Source organism: Lethenteron reissneri, chromosome 47 (genome assembly GCF_015708825.2).
Source record: "Lethenteron reissneri isolate LAM-NWPU_2019-01 chromosome 47, ASM1570882v1, whole genome shotgun sequence".
In the NCBI taxonomy this organism is placed as follows: Eukaryota; Metazoa; Chordata; class Hyperoartia; order Petromyzontiformes; family Petromyzontidae; genus Lethenteron; species Lethenteron reissneri.
In genome coordinates this window covers 370,888-384,779 of record NC_083825.1, presented here as the reverse complement: position 1 = coordinate 384,779, position 13,892 = coordinate 370,888, and the positions used below count along the sequence as shown (strand labels likewise).

Genomic DNA, 13,892 nt, shown 5'->3' with positions numbered 1-13,892 from the left:
TGTACGCGGTCGCCCTTGCAGCAGCGCAGCATGGTCCGCTTTAACGAAACACGTTTTTGTTGCACGGGAACTCCTCTGAGTTGACGAGACAAGCCCAGAACTCTCTCTCTCTTTGTAGTCACGGCTCTCGCGTTAATTGGCACCGGAGCTGTAAAGTTTCACTATCGTCGTGACTTTGTGTGTTTTACAATTATTGCGAAGATTGCTAGCTGTTACTCAAATGAGAATCTGTCGTGCAACAATGGGAATTGACTACTTGTAATACAGTTGTTATTAATAATGATGATTATTAGTTCGTTATTTGGATGCTGTGCGTTCAGCTGTGTATAGCCTATAACCTGGGCACCGATTAGTTCGATTTTGGATTGAGAGGAGCACTTGCCCCACTCTCTCTCGTTCACCCACCTGCACACACGCACACGATCCCCGTCACCAATTCCCTTGGCTTGATCATCTGGTGGTGCATTGCCTGCATTTGGGTGGTTTGATCCAGCCGTGAGTTGCTGGCTAAGGTTGAAGACGGCAGGGGGGTTACGCAGGGCATTTTAATCAGTGTCGTCACTGGTGTCAAGAGAATGTTCTGTCCGAATATTTGTTCTCCCAGGGACGAATATTACATTCTCCTGAGGGATATTGGTATTCAGGATTTATTTTTTCGTTCCCACTGGCAAATATTTGTACCCCCCTCATTTCGTAAGACGATCAAGTCGATCGATGCATCTTCAATTAAAACCAGAATTTCACGACAATTTTCCAAACATTTGTGAAACCGTTGCTCAGAGTGTATTCTGATCATTTTACTTTTTTGATCCATCCGTTGGTCCTAGCTTTATCATAACCAATGTATAGCGCCCAACTCCTGAAACTAGTTCATAACTAACCCTTAATTCTACCCTGGAACCATTGGCCCTAACCCCGAATTCTAACCCTAATCCCTAAACACGAATCACAAACCCCAGGCCCTAGCTCATAACACTTTCACCCAGCTGATAATCCTAACCGCTCGCCATAACCCAGGGAAAACAAGTAGGGGGAACAACTGTTTGCTGGTGGGAACAAATGTCCATTCCCTTGGATGAACTCGCCACAACTCCGGTGTGTGAATTGAGCCCTCACTGGCACCGCACCGCCCCTCTGCCCAGTGGATTGCGTCTCCTGTGCAGATTGGATGTAATAATACAAAATGATTGTTCGCGCACGCGTTGATCGGGATAGGTGTCTCTGTACATACCTACTTACCACTTTGGGATCCGGTGAATATGTTATTATTGTTATACTAATTATACATGTGATTTAATGGTCAATAAACTTATTGGGAAAATGTCCAGATTGTTATCGCCCCGTGATTTAATGCTCGAGTGTTTGTTTGTCCTTACCTAGGTAAGCCGTTGGTGTAAAGTTAATATTCCTATGGAATTTGTAAAGAACAGAAACATTGCAATCTCGACCAATGGCGCAGCCAGGATTTTCAGGTAAGGGGTGCAATCCCTCCAGAAATGAAAAATGATAGAGGAGTTGTTAGTAAGTAAAGAGTTAGTAACTAAGGAGTTATTAGTAAGTAAGGGCTTGTCCCTTGCTTTTTATTCGACGCGTGTGCGGCGATGGCGCAGCCATCGATCGAGGGTCGAATTCGAACCGTGTTGTGTGATCGGCATCGCGCTCGCTGAAGGTGTTTGCCTTTAGGGAAGTCGTGTACTGTGTACGCAACTAAGCACAATTCTGAGTCACTTATAACGGATTTGCCGTTCCTTATTGCCAGTTATGGACTCAGACTACTGTCCTATCATCTCAGAGTCCCTTACACGTAATAATATGCTACACAGTGGCAGTGGGGGTCGCAAAATGCCGATTTATTACTAATAAACCGCAATGATCCGATCGAAATTAGGGATTTTCAATCGGATCATTGGGAGTGGCACGTATCCAGCAGCATCGAGTAACACATCCGCAATCCAGCAACCAGGAGGTGGGAGTTGTATATGTATGTTCAACTTCTTCCGCACCCAACCGTGCTAATCTGAGTTCGCAGTTTACACAAATATCGCCGCGCTATTGATGCACTCACCAGGCACGCAGCCACCATTTACGAGAGTTTTAACCCAGAAGTACGGTGCGCATGAAGTTCGACATCTAGTACATATTCTTGGTGCTTTCGGTAAAGCCACGTAAATGTAAAACTAAATATAAAAAATAAAATAAAAATAAAAAATAGAAATAAAAATTGCGCAGCCCTTTCCCCCGCCCACTCACTTTGGAAGCCCTTATAAGCAGCTACATTTGGGGACTTGCCCCCACTTTTCTCTCCTCCTGATGAAGACCGCTTGTGTTGCGATCGAAACGTCGTGGGTTTTTTGCTTTTATTATTTTCAATTTTTTTTATTTTATCTTATTATTTTTATTTTATTTTCATTTTAAGTCTCGATATAGAGTACATATCAAAGCAGCCTTCGCTTAGGACCAGGATCTCAAGCACAACGAAGTTGGCAGTCTTAGCCCAACCATACTACTCGCTGCAGAACATCAGTCTTTCACTTAATGTGGCTTTTTTCTGGATATATATTTTGTTTGCCCTTTGCAGGACAGTGCCTCAAGCGTGTATGTTTATTGGAAAAAGGAAGTCACTCTGGAAAACGCGTTCTCAAGTCATTTCTTTGCATTTCTGACTCAGGATGGTGCACTGCCCATTGTAAAAAAAAAAATCTTCATCTTGTTCGAAGCCAGTATAGCACATCTGAAATGCACATGCAAATAGTTTGTTTATATATAAATAAAAAGATGACTACTAAGAGAGTGTTATTGTTACGTATATGTATCAGTCGGTGGCGGATAATTGTTTCAACGCTGTGGGCACACATGACATTGTTTTCTCCGAGACCAAGGTGCTCTGCAAACCCTCGGGCCACCATCAGAGATTTGTTCATGAAGCCATCCAGATATACAAACACAGACACAACTTTAATCGAGAAGATGGATTCAGATTGAGCAATCATTGGAAGGACGTGATAGACCGCGCCAAGTTTTAACTGATGTGATTCTCACTCACCCACCCGTGTCGTCTTGTTGCCCGATTACTAATTCGAGCTCCTTGCTAATTTCTCCAGCCCCACCCGTCCCTGCACGCCACAAACCCTCCCCCTGTGCCAGCCCCCACCCTTCCCTGCCCCCCCCCCCTCTCCCCTGTGAACTCCCACAGCCACGACTCGACAAAACTCCTCCCCCCCCCCTTTGCCCCCCCCCCCTCACGTGCCTATATGAAGCCACAACAGCAGATCATTTTCTCACCTGAAGACGTACGCTTGTGTTGCGACCGAAACGTCGTGTTTCCTTTCATTTTGTGTGTGTAGCCAACCGTGCTAATCAGAGGCACTGTGTTATTTAGCATTCTTGAGCTGAGGTAAATTGTCTATCATACTCAATCATGACAGGACGTCAAGGTAGACATGCAAGTAAAATAGGTCAATTGTTTAACATCAAACGTTATAGTAGGTCACATTACCAGGGTTAATTCCTATTTTGTATTGGTATGGGGTGCAATGAACGATTAGGGCATTATATAAAATAAATAAAAAAGCTAGCTGCTCTTGCCATGAAGTGACAAGGTTTGTTGTGTATAAGGCTTGGGTATTACGAGTCACTTTCCAATTTTCATCTGGTAAATGACGACACTCACTGGTTGGCTTTGTCCATTCATTGACCTGGCCACACATGAGCCCATTACGACGATGCCGATCACACCGCGGGTTTCGGCCCTGTCTTTGCACGCCACCTGGCGTTCGCCACCGATAATTCCACAACAGGCTCCGCATATTTTTTGGTTCTTTCGGTAAAGTCACGGAGATAGAAATAAAAAAATAAAGTGAATTAAAAAAACCACGAACGTCGAGTGTAATCGGAGTGAGTGTCCTGTCACAATCTTGCGGCGAGGCTCGTGAAGAACGCTCCTGGGCAGCAGTTGGAGGCAGTCGCCCTCCAACAACAACAACGGCGTTGGCAAAGGGACGAGGCTCGCAACCACGAGCGGAGCGCCGGGCGGATAAACTGCAGCAAGTTGGCACAGTAGGGGACAGCTGGTGCATCTGCCAGTCATCTCGGTCGGTCAACCGATGCCCCCTGGGTCTGTCCCGTGACCTCCCGTCAGCGAGCCTTCGCCACTTCACGTGGTGACCTCAGGGCACCTGGCCTGGCACAGACGCCGTGGTGACGTCACTTCCACTTAGTGGCGAATGGCGGCTACAAAAGTGAGCCTCATTTTTATTATCGCATTTGGCAGTGATGCACAAGCACAAATAATAAAAACTAAACTCGTAAAAAGCTGACCGGAAGAGGAAAATATAGTTGACATTTCAAGCAGTGTCCTGAATAAAAGAACGGTATCTGCAATTAAAATCCATTGCATAACAATGCAGATGTGTATTGCTATGAAAGACCATTGCCTGAAATGTTGCCTGTTGTGTAATCTTTCCACTTGAGGGCAGTGCTATTGATGGTTTTTTGGAAATTAAGGTCTGGATTTCAAGAAATAGGACTGAACAGGATTTGGAGCAATCAGTACTGGACAGACATTCAGGACCTGCTCAAGTCAGATGCGCTTTGCATGTTGCATTTATAATTGACCTCTGAAACTAAACTATTTAATTTACCAGGTAAAGTCCACGGGACGTTTAGCTCTTCTTGTTCAAACTTGACCTGACCACACATGATAGATCATCATCGAAGTGGCTTATCGTAATCTGGGAATTTATAGTCGCCAAATAATCTGAATGCACGTTTCTAAATGTGGAGGTGCAAGACCTGGATAAAAATCCACGCGACCACAGGTTGAAAATGCGAACTCCTAATATACAGGGGAGTCAGGGTCGTGATTGCATCCACGACCTCCTGCATAACAGGTGAGGGAGATGATATCTCGCCAGCGCGGCACTTTGAGGCTTGGTGCTGGGAAATGGTGAATCCCAGGTCGTGTAAGATTGCATTGGTCACGAGGCCGAGTTGTGGAAGTTGTCCAAAAAGCGGCTAGCGTGAGACCAACACAGGAGGAGACAAGCGGAGCCACGATCTTCCAGGATACTTTCTTTATTTTGTTCACTCCGGGTAAGGGGCCGTCCATAAATGACGTCACGCGATTTTGGACGATTTTTGACCCCCCCCTTTTAAATATGACGTCACAAATGTCTGCCCCCCCCCCCCCACAAAAAAATATCAAACATGCTTCAAATCGCTTTAAACTATTGTCATCGTAGAGCGTATTTAATGTGGCGCTGCACTCAAATGTTGAAGGAGAAATATTTATAAAAAAAAAGTCTATTTAATTAAGTAGAACGTGTTGTCTATATTTATTTAAAGTTGCGCATTTTGACGTGACATCACACTGACATCACATTTCTCAACCCCCCCCCCCCCTCGTTACACATCGTCACAAATGTCTGACCCCCCCCCCCCCCCAGGTGCGTGACGGCATTTATGGACGGCCCCTGAGGCCCATTGAGCTAGAAAGCTCTATTGTTCAAAAGCGATAAAGGGGGTGGGCAAAGAGATATACATGGATACAATAAAAAATATGCGACCAGAAATCAGGGTGGCATGATATAATTGAAACCTTTAAATATAACAGCGAATAATTTGAAAAGGGCTACAAATTGAGACATTCAGCATTGTAGACATTGTAGCAGGGCGTTGATTGGATAAAAATCAATAATGATAAGTTTGTTGAGTCAGATAAGACCCATTAGGTCAAAGGTAGCTCCATTGAGCCGGTCTCTTTTCAATCTCCCTTTTAAAAAGCACACTACAATTGAAGGAAATCCAAGGCTCCTTTACACTATGAAGACTCACATAACCACATATTTAGTTTAGATAAGCAAAGCAATGTAGTTTTAAACGAATTGCAATTGGTGGTGTGCGCGATGGTTGTGTGCAAAAAACACTTGTAAATAGTGATGATGGTTACCAAACGTCATGAAGAACAGCACTAGAATCACATACCTGTCAACCCATATGGTTTACCCGTATTCTTGTCCAGGGAAATTGAGTTTTCAGGTCCATATGGCGTACAGCCGTTTCAATAGGGCAACAACAAAACTCATACGTCCAAATAAAAAAAGTCGTGGGACAGCATCAGCATTCAAGATCACAGAGAGTAGCATAAGTAGCATAATTGACACCAATTATCAAAATTAATACATTAAAATTGTTTAGTAAAATGTTTTGGTCTATTTCTTTGTGTTTCTCTCTTGTGAGGGGACTTTGTAGGATGAACGTTGACATTTATAAGGGCACGGGGTGACTAATAAGGTCTGAATTGGTCTGTGGTAACGTAGGCACTGATTAGGGGTTGACAGGTATGGGGTCCATATTCTATCTACGTGGCTTTACCGAAAGACGACCCAACGAATATTAATTCCTGCAGTTACGAAAGCTTTAAGTCAAAGAATGGGATCATTATGTATAGGTACACATTGCACTCCGATTGTAGGTAGTAGCATTTCGGATACTATCTATTATGAAATGAAACCCGGCTTACTCATGCAGCGATTCATTCACAACCAAAACAACATGCTCAGTCGGCGCTAAAATACTCCACCGACGTTGTGGAGACGGCGTGCGTGACACAGAGAGTCATGAAGTAAAAGAAGGCCCTCCGATTGGTACTTAACGGGCCTGAAAGGGGATTTGGTTAGAGGCAGGGAATTGAAGGCATTGGAGGAGAAGTACAACATGGAAAGAGTGGGAAAGCGAGGATGATTGAAAGGGATGACGGTTGGAATCCGTTAGAAAAAATTGAACGCGATTGGCTGGAGGGAAAGCAGAAGGTCAAGGAACCTTAGGGGAAGGGGCTTGAGGGATGTATCAGTGGGAAGCGAGAGAGTTCGGGAGGCTTGGCGCAAAGGGAATCTTTGAAGGCAATGTCTCGTGATGGAAGTAATAAAGACTCCTGTTATTGAAGACTACGGTGTCGGGTGTCAGTACACGAATATTAAAACCTAAAACGCATCAGGGCTCTATAGTCACCCATACGTAACGGCGGCCATACAGCATAGAAAACCCAATCTCTGTTGCGAACTGCAAAGAAGCAGTGTTTTCTTCGTGAACATAACCGTATATAGGTGCATCCCCATGACATTTGTCGAGAAGAGCTGCCATGCACTTGTGCAGGAGTCCCTTTCTGCGGTAGTCCGGTTTTACATATCCAAATGCAATTGATCCGTTTAAGTGGGTGAGGAGCCAGGCGACCGGATTTCCAGAACCGTCCAGCACAGAGCTATTGGGCAATCCTTTCGATATGCAAGCCTGGATTAAGCTCAGACTGTCAGGCTCGCCTCTGTGCGTCCACGAGTTCCACACCAATTCAACGTGGCTTGTATTTAATGTAGACATTTCCAGATCCAATTCAGACTTTCGAATTCTGCAAAACAGTAAAAACAATATATGCACAAGTGATTGACTGTCATGTCTTGAATTCACGGCTATGGTTACCACTGCTGAGGTACACAACACTATAAAACTAAACTATTTTTATTTTACCAGGTAAGGCCCACTTTTTTGAGAGCTTATATATAATAGCTCAACAATGTGGCTTATCACGTGCAAACTTATATCATCCAAATAATCTAAACACATTTCTAAATCATTAGACCTCCTTTTCCAGTACCAAAATATAATAATAGGTTTTCCCATTTTTTCATGCATATATTATCAGAGTGTGTGTCTTGTTTGCATTTTGACCACAAGTATTGTGGTTAATACACACATGATTCCTTGTAAAAAGGTTTCAGTTTTGTTGTCAGAAAAAAGGGGGAAAACCCTATTGTTACATTTCTAAATGCGGAGGGAAAACCAGAGAACCTGGAAAAAAATCCCTGCAACCACAGGGAGAACATGCAAACTCCAAATATACAGGCGTCAGGGTCGAGGTCGAACTCACGACTTCATGTGTACCAGGCAAGGTAGTTAACATCTCGCTACCATGGCACCCCTGGACATATCGTGGGAAGAATATCTCACATGTCACAAGGGGGCAAAACTACATGTACGCTGTTTTATACAAATTAAAAAAAAATGCCTTTTAATGTCCAGCCAGACTTATGGATTTCCCAAGAAAGCTACCTCAAAAAAGAGGATAGAGACTGGGAAAACCAGGGAATGTGGAAACCCACATTCCCTGGTACACCATAGAGCTCGATGTATCTCCGACCATCATCACATAACCATTGAACTGAAACATGTGCACCAAGCTCTCAAGGCGAATGGATATTCTGACTACACAATCCATAAAGCTATCACCCAACTGTTGGGAAAGAGCCATCTGAGGACCCAATCAAAACCTCACCTTGCCATACATAGCAGGGGTCACCAAAAATATCTCCCAAATCATGAGCAAACACAAGATCTAGGTTCTATTTAACAAAGTGCATCAAATTCGTGATCTGATCCCATCTGTGAAGGACACGATTCCTGACATGCAATATCCTTGCGTCTACAAACGAAGCTGTATCTGCAGCAGCAGTTACTTTGGGGAAACGAAGTGACATGTCTCGGACCGTGTTCGTGAGCATAAGTCAAATTTCAAACATGGGAGGACCAACACTTCAGCCGTGGCGGATCATTGTTTTAATGCGTTTGGCTCACACCAGAGGTGGGACAAAGTCATTGTTATGCAAGTCCAAGTCGAGTCTGAAGTCATCAAATTCATGACTCAAGTCTGACTCGAGTCCAAGTCACATGACTCGAGTCCACACCTCAGAGGTGGGACAAAGTCATTGTTATGCAAGTCCAAGTCGAGTCTGAAGTCATCAAATTCATGACTCGAGTCTGACTCGAGTCCAAGTCACATGACTCGAGTCCACACCTCTGGCTCACACGAAATTGAATTCTCTAAGACGAAGGTACTTTGCAAGCCCACTGGCTATCAACAAAGATTCGTTCATGAAGCCATCCATATAAACAGACACAGACACAATTTCAACCGAGAGGATGGGTACAAACTTAGTAATTATTGGACGGATGTCATCAACCAGTTTAAGTCATAACTGGCTGTGACGTTTCCATCTTGTCACCTTCCGATGTTAGTTTTATTTCACTAAAGATGGGATAAGCAATTCCAGTTCCTGCGGTGTCACCCCTTGCGTTGGGCGTACCACAAGTTGTTTTTTTCTCCATGGGTCTCCCCTTCTCTTGTTTCTCCGATTTCACATTAAAATAACCATCTCCGCTCGTGCTGGCCCCAGGGCACTCGTGCCCCGCCCACTTTGTCCTGGTACCAGGACGCTTGGGCTACGCCCATTTTAAACCTTTAAAGCAGCTTCCCCACTTTTTTCCCACCTGATGACGGTCGCTTGTGTTGCGATCGAAACGTCGTGGTTTTTTTATTATTATTTTTGAACCCATCTATGTGGCTTTACCGAAAGACCCAAATAATATAATTAATTACGATTTTGACTTCCGTTTAAAAGAGACCCCGGGGTCCCGCCATAATGTTCAAATGTAGCACGGCATGCCTTGTACCTGAGTGTGTCAGGCTCATTCGTTGTGGCCATGTAGTAGTAGTCCGATTGCCGGGATACACGGACATCTTTTTTGGCCGCCATATCATTGATACATTCTTGAAAATCAGCGTCTACACCTGTTACACACAAAACGTTCAACTCAACGAAACATGGCAGTGTAACGGTCGAGGAGTTCTCCAGACAAAGATACATATAAACATACCAGGTGTGCCACGTGTGGTGGTCAAGGTTGACACCAAGGTTGACACAGGTCACACGGGTCACACAAGCTAGGGGAGAGGTACGTACCGGTCTGGACCGGCCCGGATTGACAGGGACGAGAGGTGGTTGGAACGGCTCTGAGGGGAGGGGGCTGGCGAGAGCCAGGGCCCGAGACACCCCCGCCCCTCAGAGAGAGGGGATATATAAGACGGCTCCCGGAGAGCGAAGGGGGGATCGGAGGAGAAACTGAAGGAGGAGAGCCGGAGATCCTGGACCCCCAAGCCTCAAGGATGCCGCCCCGCTGGAACTGAGTGGGCTGAGTAGCTGTAGGCTAGGGAAGAGAGTAGCTGAGTAGCTGTAGGCTAGGGAAGAGAGTAACAGAGTAGCTGGAGGCTAGGGAAGGAGAGAAATGAGAATAGAGCCGGAGGCTGTACCTCCCTAGGTTGTGTGCGTGGGACTGTCTCCCCAGTGAGTCCTGAGGACTAGTGTTATCGGAATAAAAGCGTGTGGCCTCTACGAAGTGTCGGTCTCATTCAAGAATACTACACACGTATTACTTTAGATAATTTAACAATGGCAAGAAATGGTAGCTGACTTGCTATGGTATTTAAAAAATAATTACGAATATACATGCCAGATTATCTATTGACTGTGATTTTAATGTGGTTCTTCCCAGTTTGCTTTTCAATAATAAAAAAAATTGACACTGTACGTCAATAACACGGCCTTGAAAGGAAAATATATAATAATTTCTAGCGTTGACCTTTTTTTAAAGCACATAGGCCAGAGTGGGTGAGAATTGGAGACTACATGTTACACCATGGGGCCTGCTAAGAATATGAACAGTATAAATTGGCACATAAATACAACAATAAAAAAAATGTACGACTACATACACCAATTTGTATTTAAAGCTTAAATTATTCAACGTTGCTGCCACATTGAATTATAGTTAAAATAAGTGCATTATCTACTCACTCAGATTCCTCAGCATAATCCAGTCCGCTTATATAGTAATACCTCGTTATTCTCATATTCAATAAACAAAGTTTCAGTATCACACACTTTGGATTTTTTTTACTATTATTTTACACAGAAAGCTGAAAATGAGTAAAATAATTAACGCACTCAAATGTATAAATACATAATAAATTGAGCGATCTACAGTACAAAATAAAGAAGAATAAAATAGTTTATTCACTATGTTTCTTTAATTTGTCAGTTTTTTATTTTAATACTGTACAATATAAAAGAAATTATTTTCAATATAAATTGTCTTTGTTTTACAATTTCAGTGGCAATGTATGCAGTGTTTATGGTATGAAATGGTCAGTTATGAAGGTTTCGGACACAACCTCATTGTACTAATGTTAGAAGTTATTCAACGTAGGAAGTTCAATATACGAAGCTCCACGCAGACATTTCACCTTCCAGCATGAAGGGTTCCTTCCATTCCACAACATTCCACAGGTTAGCAAAGCTGCTTGGGTTGGATGCAAATGTGGAATATTTGGGCAATGAGAGCTTTTCACCAGCCTTATAAAGGGAAGATTGAAACATGACACAAAGTATTAGTCAAACTTAAAAAGAAACTAGTCAATAAAACACTAACATCTAAATGTTTTGAGCTCAAAGAAAGTCGCTGCAATGCTATTGGTATAGATACGTTCACCCATTATTTGCATGCATATTTTGGTGAAAGCCTTAAGGAAATCATTTGTGATAGCCCTCTGCTCACGAGAGCGAACATTGTGGATTGTTATAAGGCAGTGATTCTCAAAGTGTGGTTCCCGGTACCACTGGTGGTCCATGACGGTCCTCCAGTGATCCGCGGGCTATGAAACAAACACAGCCTGATCCGAAAATAATGACGTTTACACCTCTTGTTTCGGACGTTGAATTAATATTTTACCCATAGTTTATTTGAAAATGAAGTTAGGTAAACTCCCAAATTGAACTACCGTAAACCCAAGATCTAAATAGCACCCATAAAAATAATACCTGCGTTTAAATATTTTGTATTTATGTTCCGGTAATACGACTAATTCAGTATGACTGTTTTTTTTTATAGAGAAGCGAATGCGTCTTGTCACTAGGGGTGGGGAAGCTGGGTGGTCCGCGGTCTACGGGCCAAACAAGTTTGAGAAACACCAATTTCAGGTGATGTGTTCTACCCAAGCCCACTTACTTTTCATAGCAATCAACATCATGCCTCTTAACTCGTGTACGCTCTCAATTCCTTGTGCTCCTCCATCTCAGTGTAATTTAAGGCAGTGGGGTTCTCAAGCGGGGGTAGGCGGACCCCTGGGGATACGTGGCAATGTCCCAGGAGGTGCGTAAGGTGATTTATGAATGTGTGAAATTATATCATACATGAGAGCCATTGGTGAATAATCGTGTATGAATCTATAAATATAAAATAGCTACGATTTGTTTTATCCATATGGCAACCTGGAACGATATAAAATACCTTTCTAAACTCATTGATCGTAAACAATGTGCTTTCCAAGAGTAACCACTGAGTGTGAACAAATTTCGTCTCGCATGGAGAGCCTCTGTTTTTTATTCACTTGCAGCTACCAGCTAGTTAGGATACCTCACAAAATGGACAATTGGTTAAAATATTGATGTACATTTATTTCTCAGAGCCATGTTGGGTCAGGCAAGGTGGCACTCTTCAACAAGGGGTAAAGTATCCAAAAAAGGTTAAGATCCACTGATTTAAAGCATCCATTTCCGTGCCCTGTTGGAGTAACTAAATTGTGAACTTCACAAGCTGGAATAGTTTAATAACAGAACAATAAAAACCTCTCAGATCACTCGCCAAAATACTGGGCATGCAACTCTCATTAATCACCATCATCCATTTCAAATGACCTTGACATGTCCAAAAGGCTTGTGAGGGCCTTGTAGACCTCAGTGGCTGTGCAAGATAGGGGCACCCATACTAGTCGGGTACTTGGCAAGAGACGGCACAAAATGTGGTGCCTTCAACCCCCACTGACCCCATACATATAACTCACCTGGTACGTTGGCTGCACAATTACAGCCTGAAAGTTCGGCCAAGAGTCCACGTAAACGTCCATTGGCCCCGACATGCCGTCCAGTCCATAGTACAACCACCCATACGTCTGCAGACACGCAATACTGTAGTTCATTATTTTTTGCAGTTTAGAGATTAAGATGATGGGAGCTGATGACAATGGATGTATGCATGCACGTTGAACTTCTTTCACATCATACGTAGCCAACCATGCTAAATCAGAGGTGTGTGGGGAAGGACAACAAACCAAACACAAAAAGCAGTTCTATAGAAATGAGTGTTCAATCTAGATTATTTAAAAGCACATAGCTCCAGTGGCTTCCTAATGTTGGAAGGAAGAGCATTCCAGACGGCCGCAGAAGCGCATTTGAAAGCGCGCGATGTGGTGACCATCTTTGTTAGATGGCCAGCCAGAAGCCGCTGCGAGGATCAACGAAGTTCGCTTCGTGGTTTATGCTCCTCCACAGAGCAGGATGGACATAACAGATTAGAACAATGGATGAAGAGAACTTAAACAATAATTAAACGTTAGGGTAATGGATATTTGATGACCTTGATGAAGATTACGATTCTGAACGTATGATGAAGACTCTGATAAGAGATAGGTAAAGTTGAGCGAGGTGAGAGGAGGATGGTGTATTACGGAGATGATATGACGCTTCTTCACTCAGGAAGGCCTCACCGAGTCCAAGACTATATCAGAAGGAATCTTGACTTAAAACTTTCGTGACTGCAGGAATTCATATTCTTTGGGTCTTTCGGTAAAGCCACGTAGATAGAACAATAATTAAAATATCACGACGTTTCGATCGCAACACAAGCAATCATCATCAGGTGAAAAAATATAGCGGGACAGCTGCTGAGGCAGGATGTTATAAAAGTTTGAGATTGGTGTAGCCCAAGGGTCTTTAGCGAAGTGGGCGGGGCTAGAGCTGAAATTTGCGTGTACATGTAAGATCGGAGAGCTGAGCTACCTCCACGACGAAGAAGCTGTGGATGTGGCCATTGTATTGTGAGAGATTAGCATGTCAATGTAAGAAAAACGAGAGCCACCACCACATCGAGGAAAACGAGCAATGGTGGCTGTGTTAGTGAGACATTTAGCCTGTTAATATAAAGACATTTAACCTGGTAATGTAACTCAG

The 13,892-nt window shown here is 43.5% G+C and overlaps 1 protein-coding gene across 2 annotated transcripts in view; it reads right to left on the bottom strand.

The window, feature by feature from the left end:
• Window positions 1–5,459: 5,459 nt before the first annotated feature.
• LOC133354460 (glycine N-acyltransferase-like protein) overlaps window positions 5,460–13,892 on the bottom strand; it is a 32,408-nt gene continuing 23,975 nt past the window's right edge. For both annotated transcript variants that reach the window (XM_061571311.1, XM_061571310.1), the window contains 4 exons: window positions 12,728–12,835; window positions 11,132–11,240; window positions 9,502–9,619; window positions 5,460–7,402 (listed from right to left, as the gene is read on the bottom strand). In XM_061571311.1, the coding sequence (XP_061427295.1) occupies window positions 6,991–7,402; window positions 9,502–9,619; window positions 11,132–11,240; window positions 12,728–12,835 (747 nt within the window). In that variant the 3' untranslated portion in view covers window positions 5,460–6,990. The remainder of the gene's footprint in view (window positions 7,403–9,501; window positions 9,620–11,131; window positions 11,241–12,727; window positions 12,836–13,892) is intronic.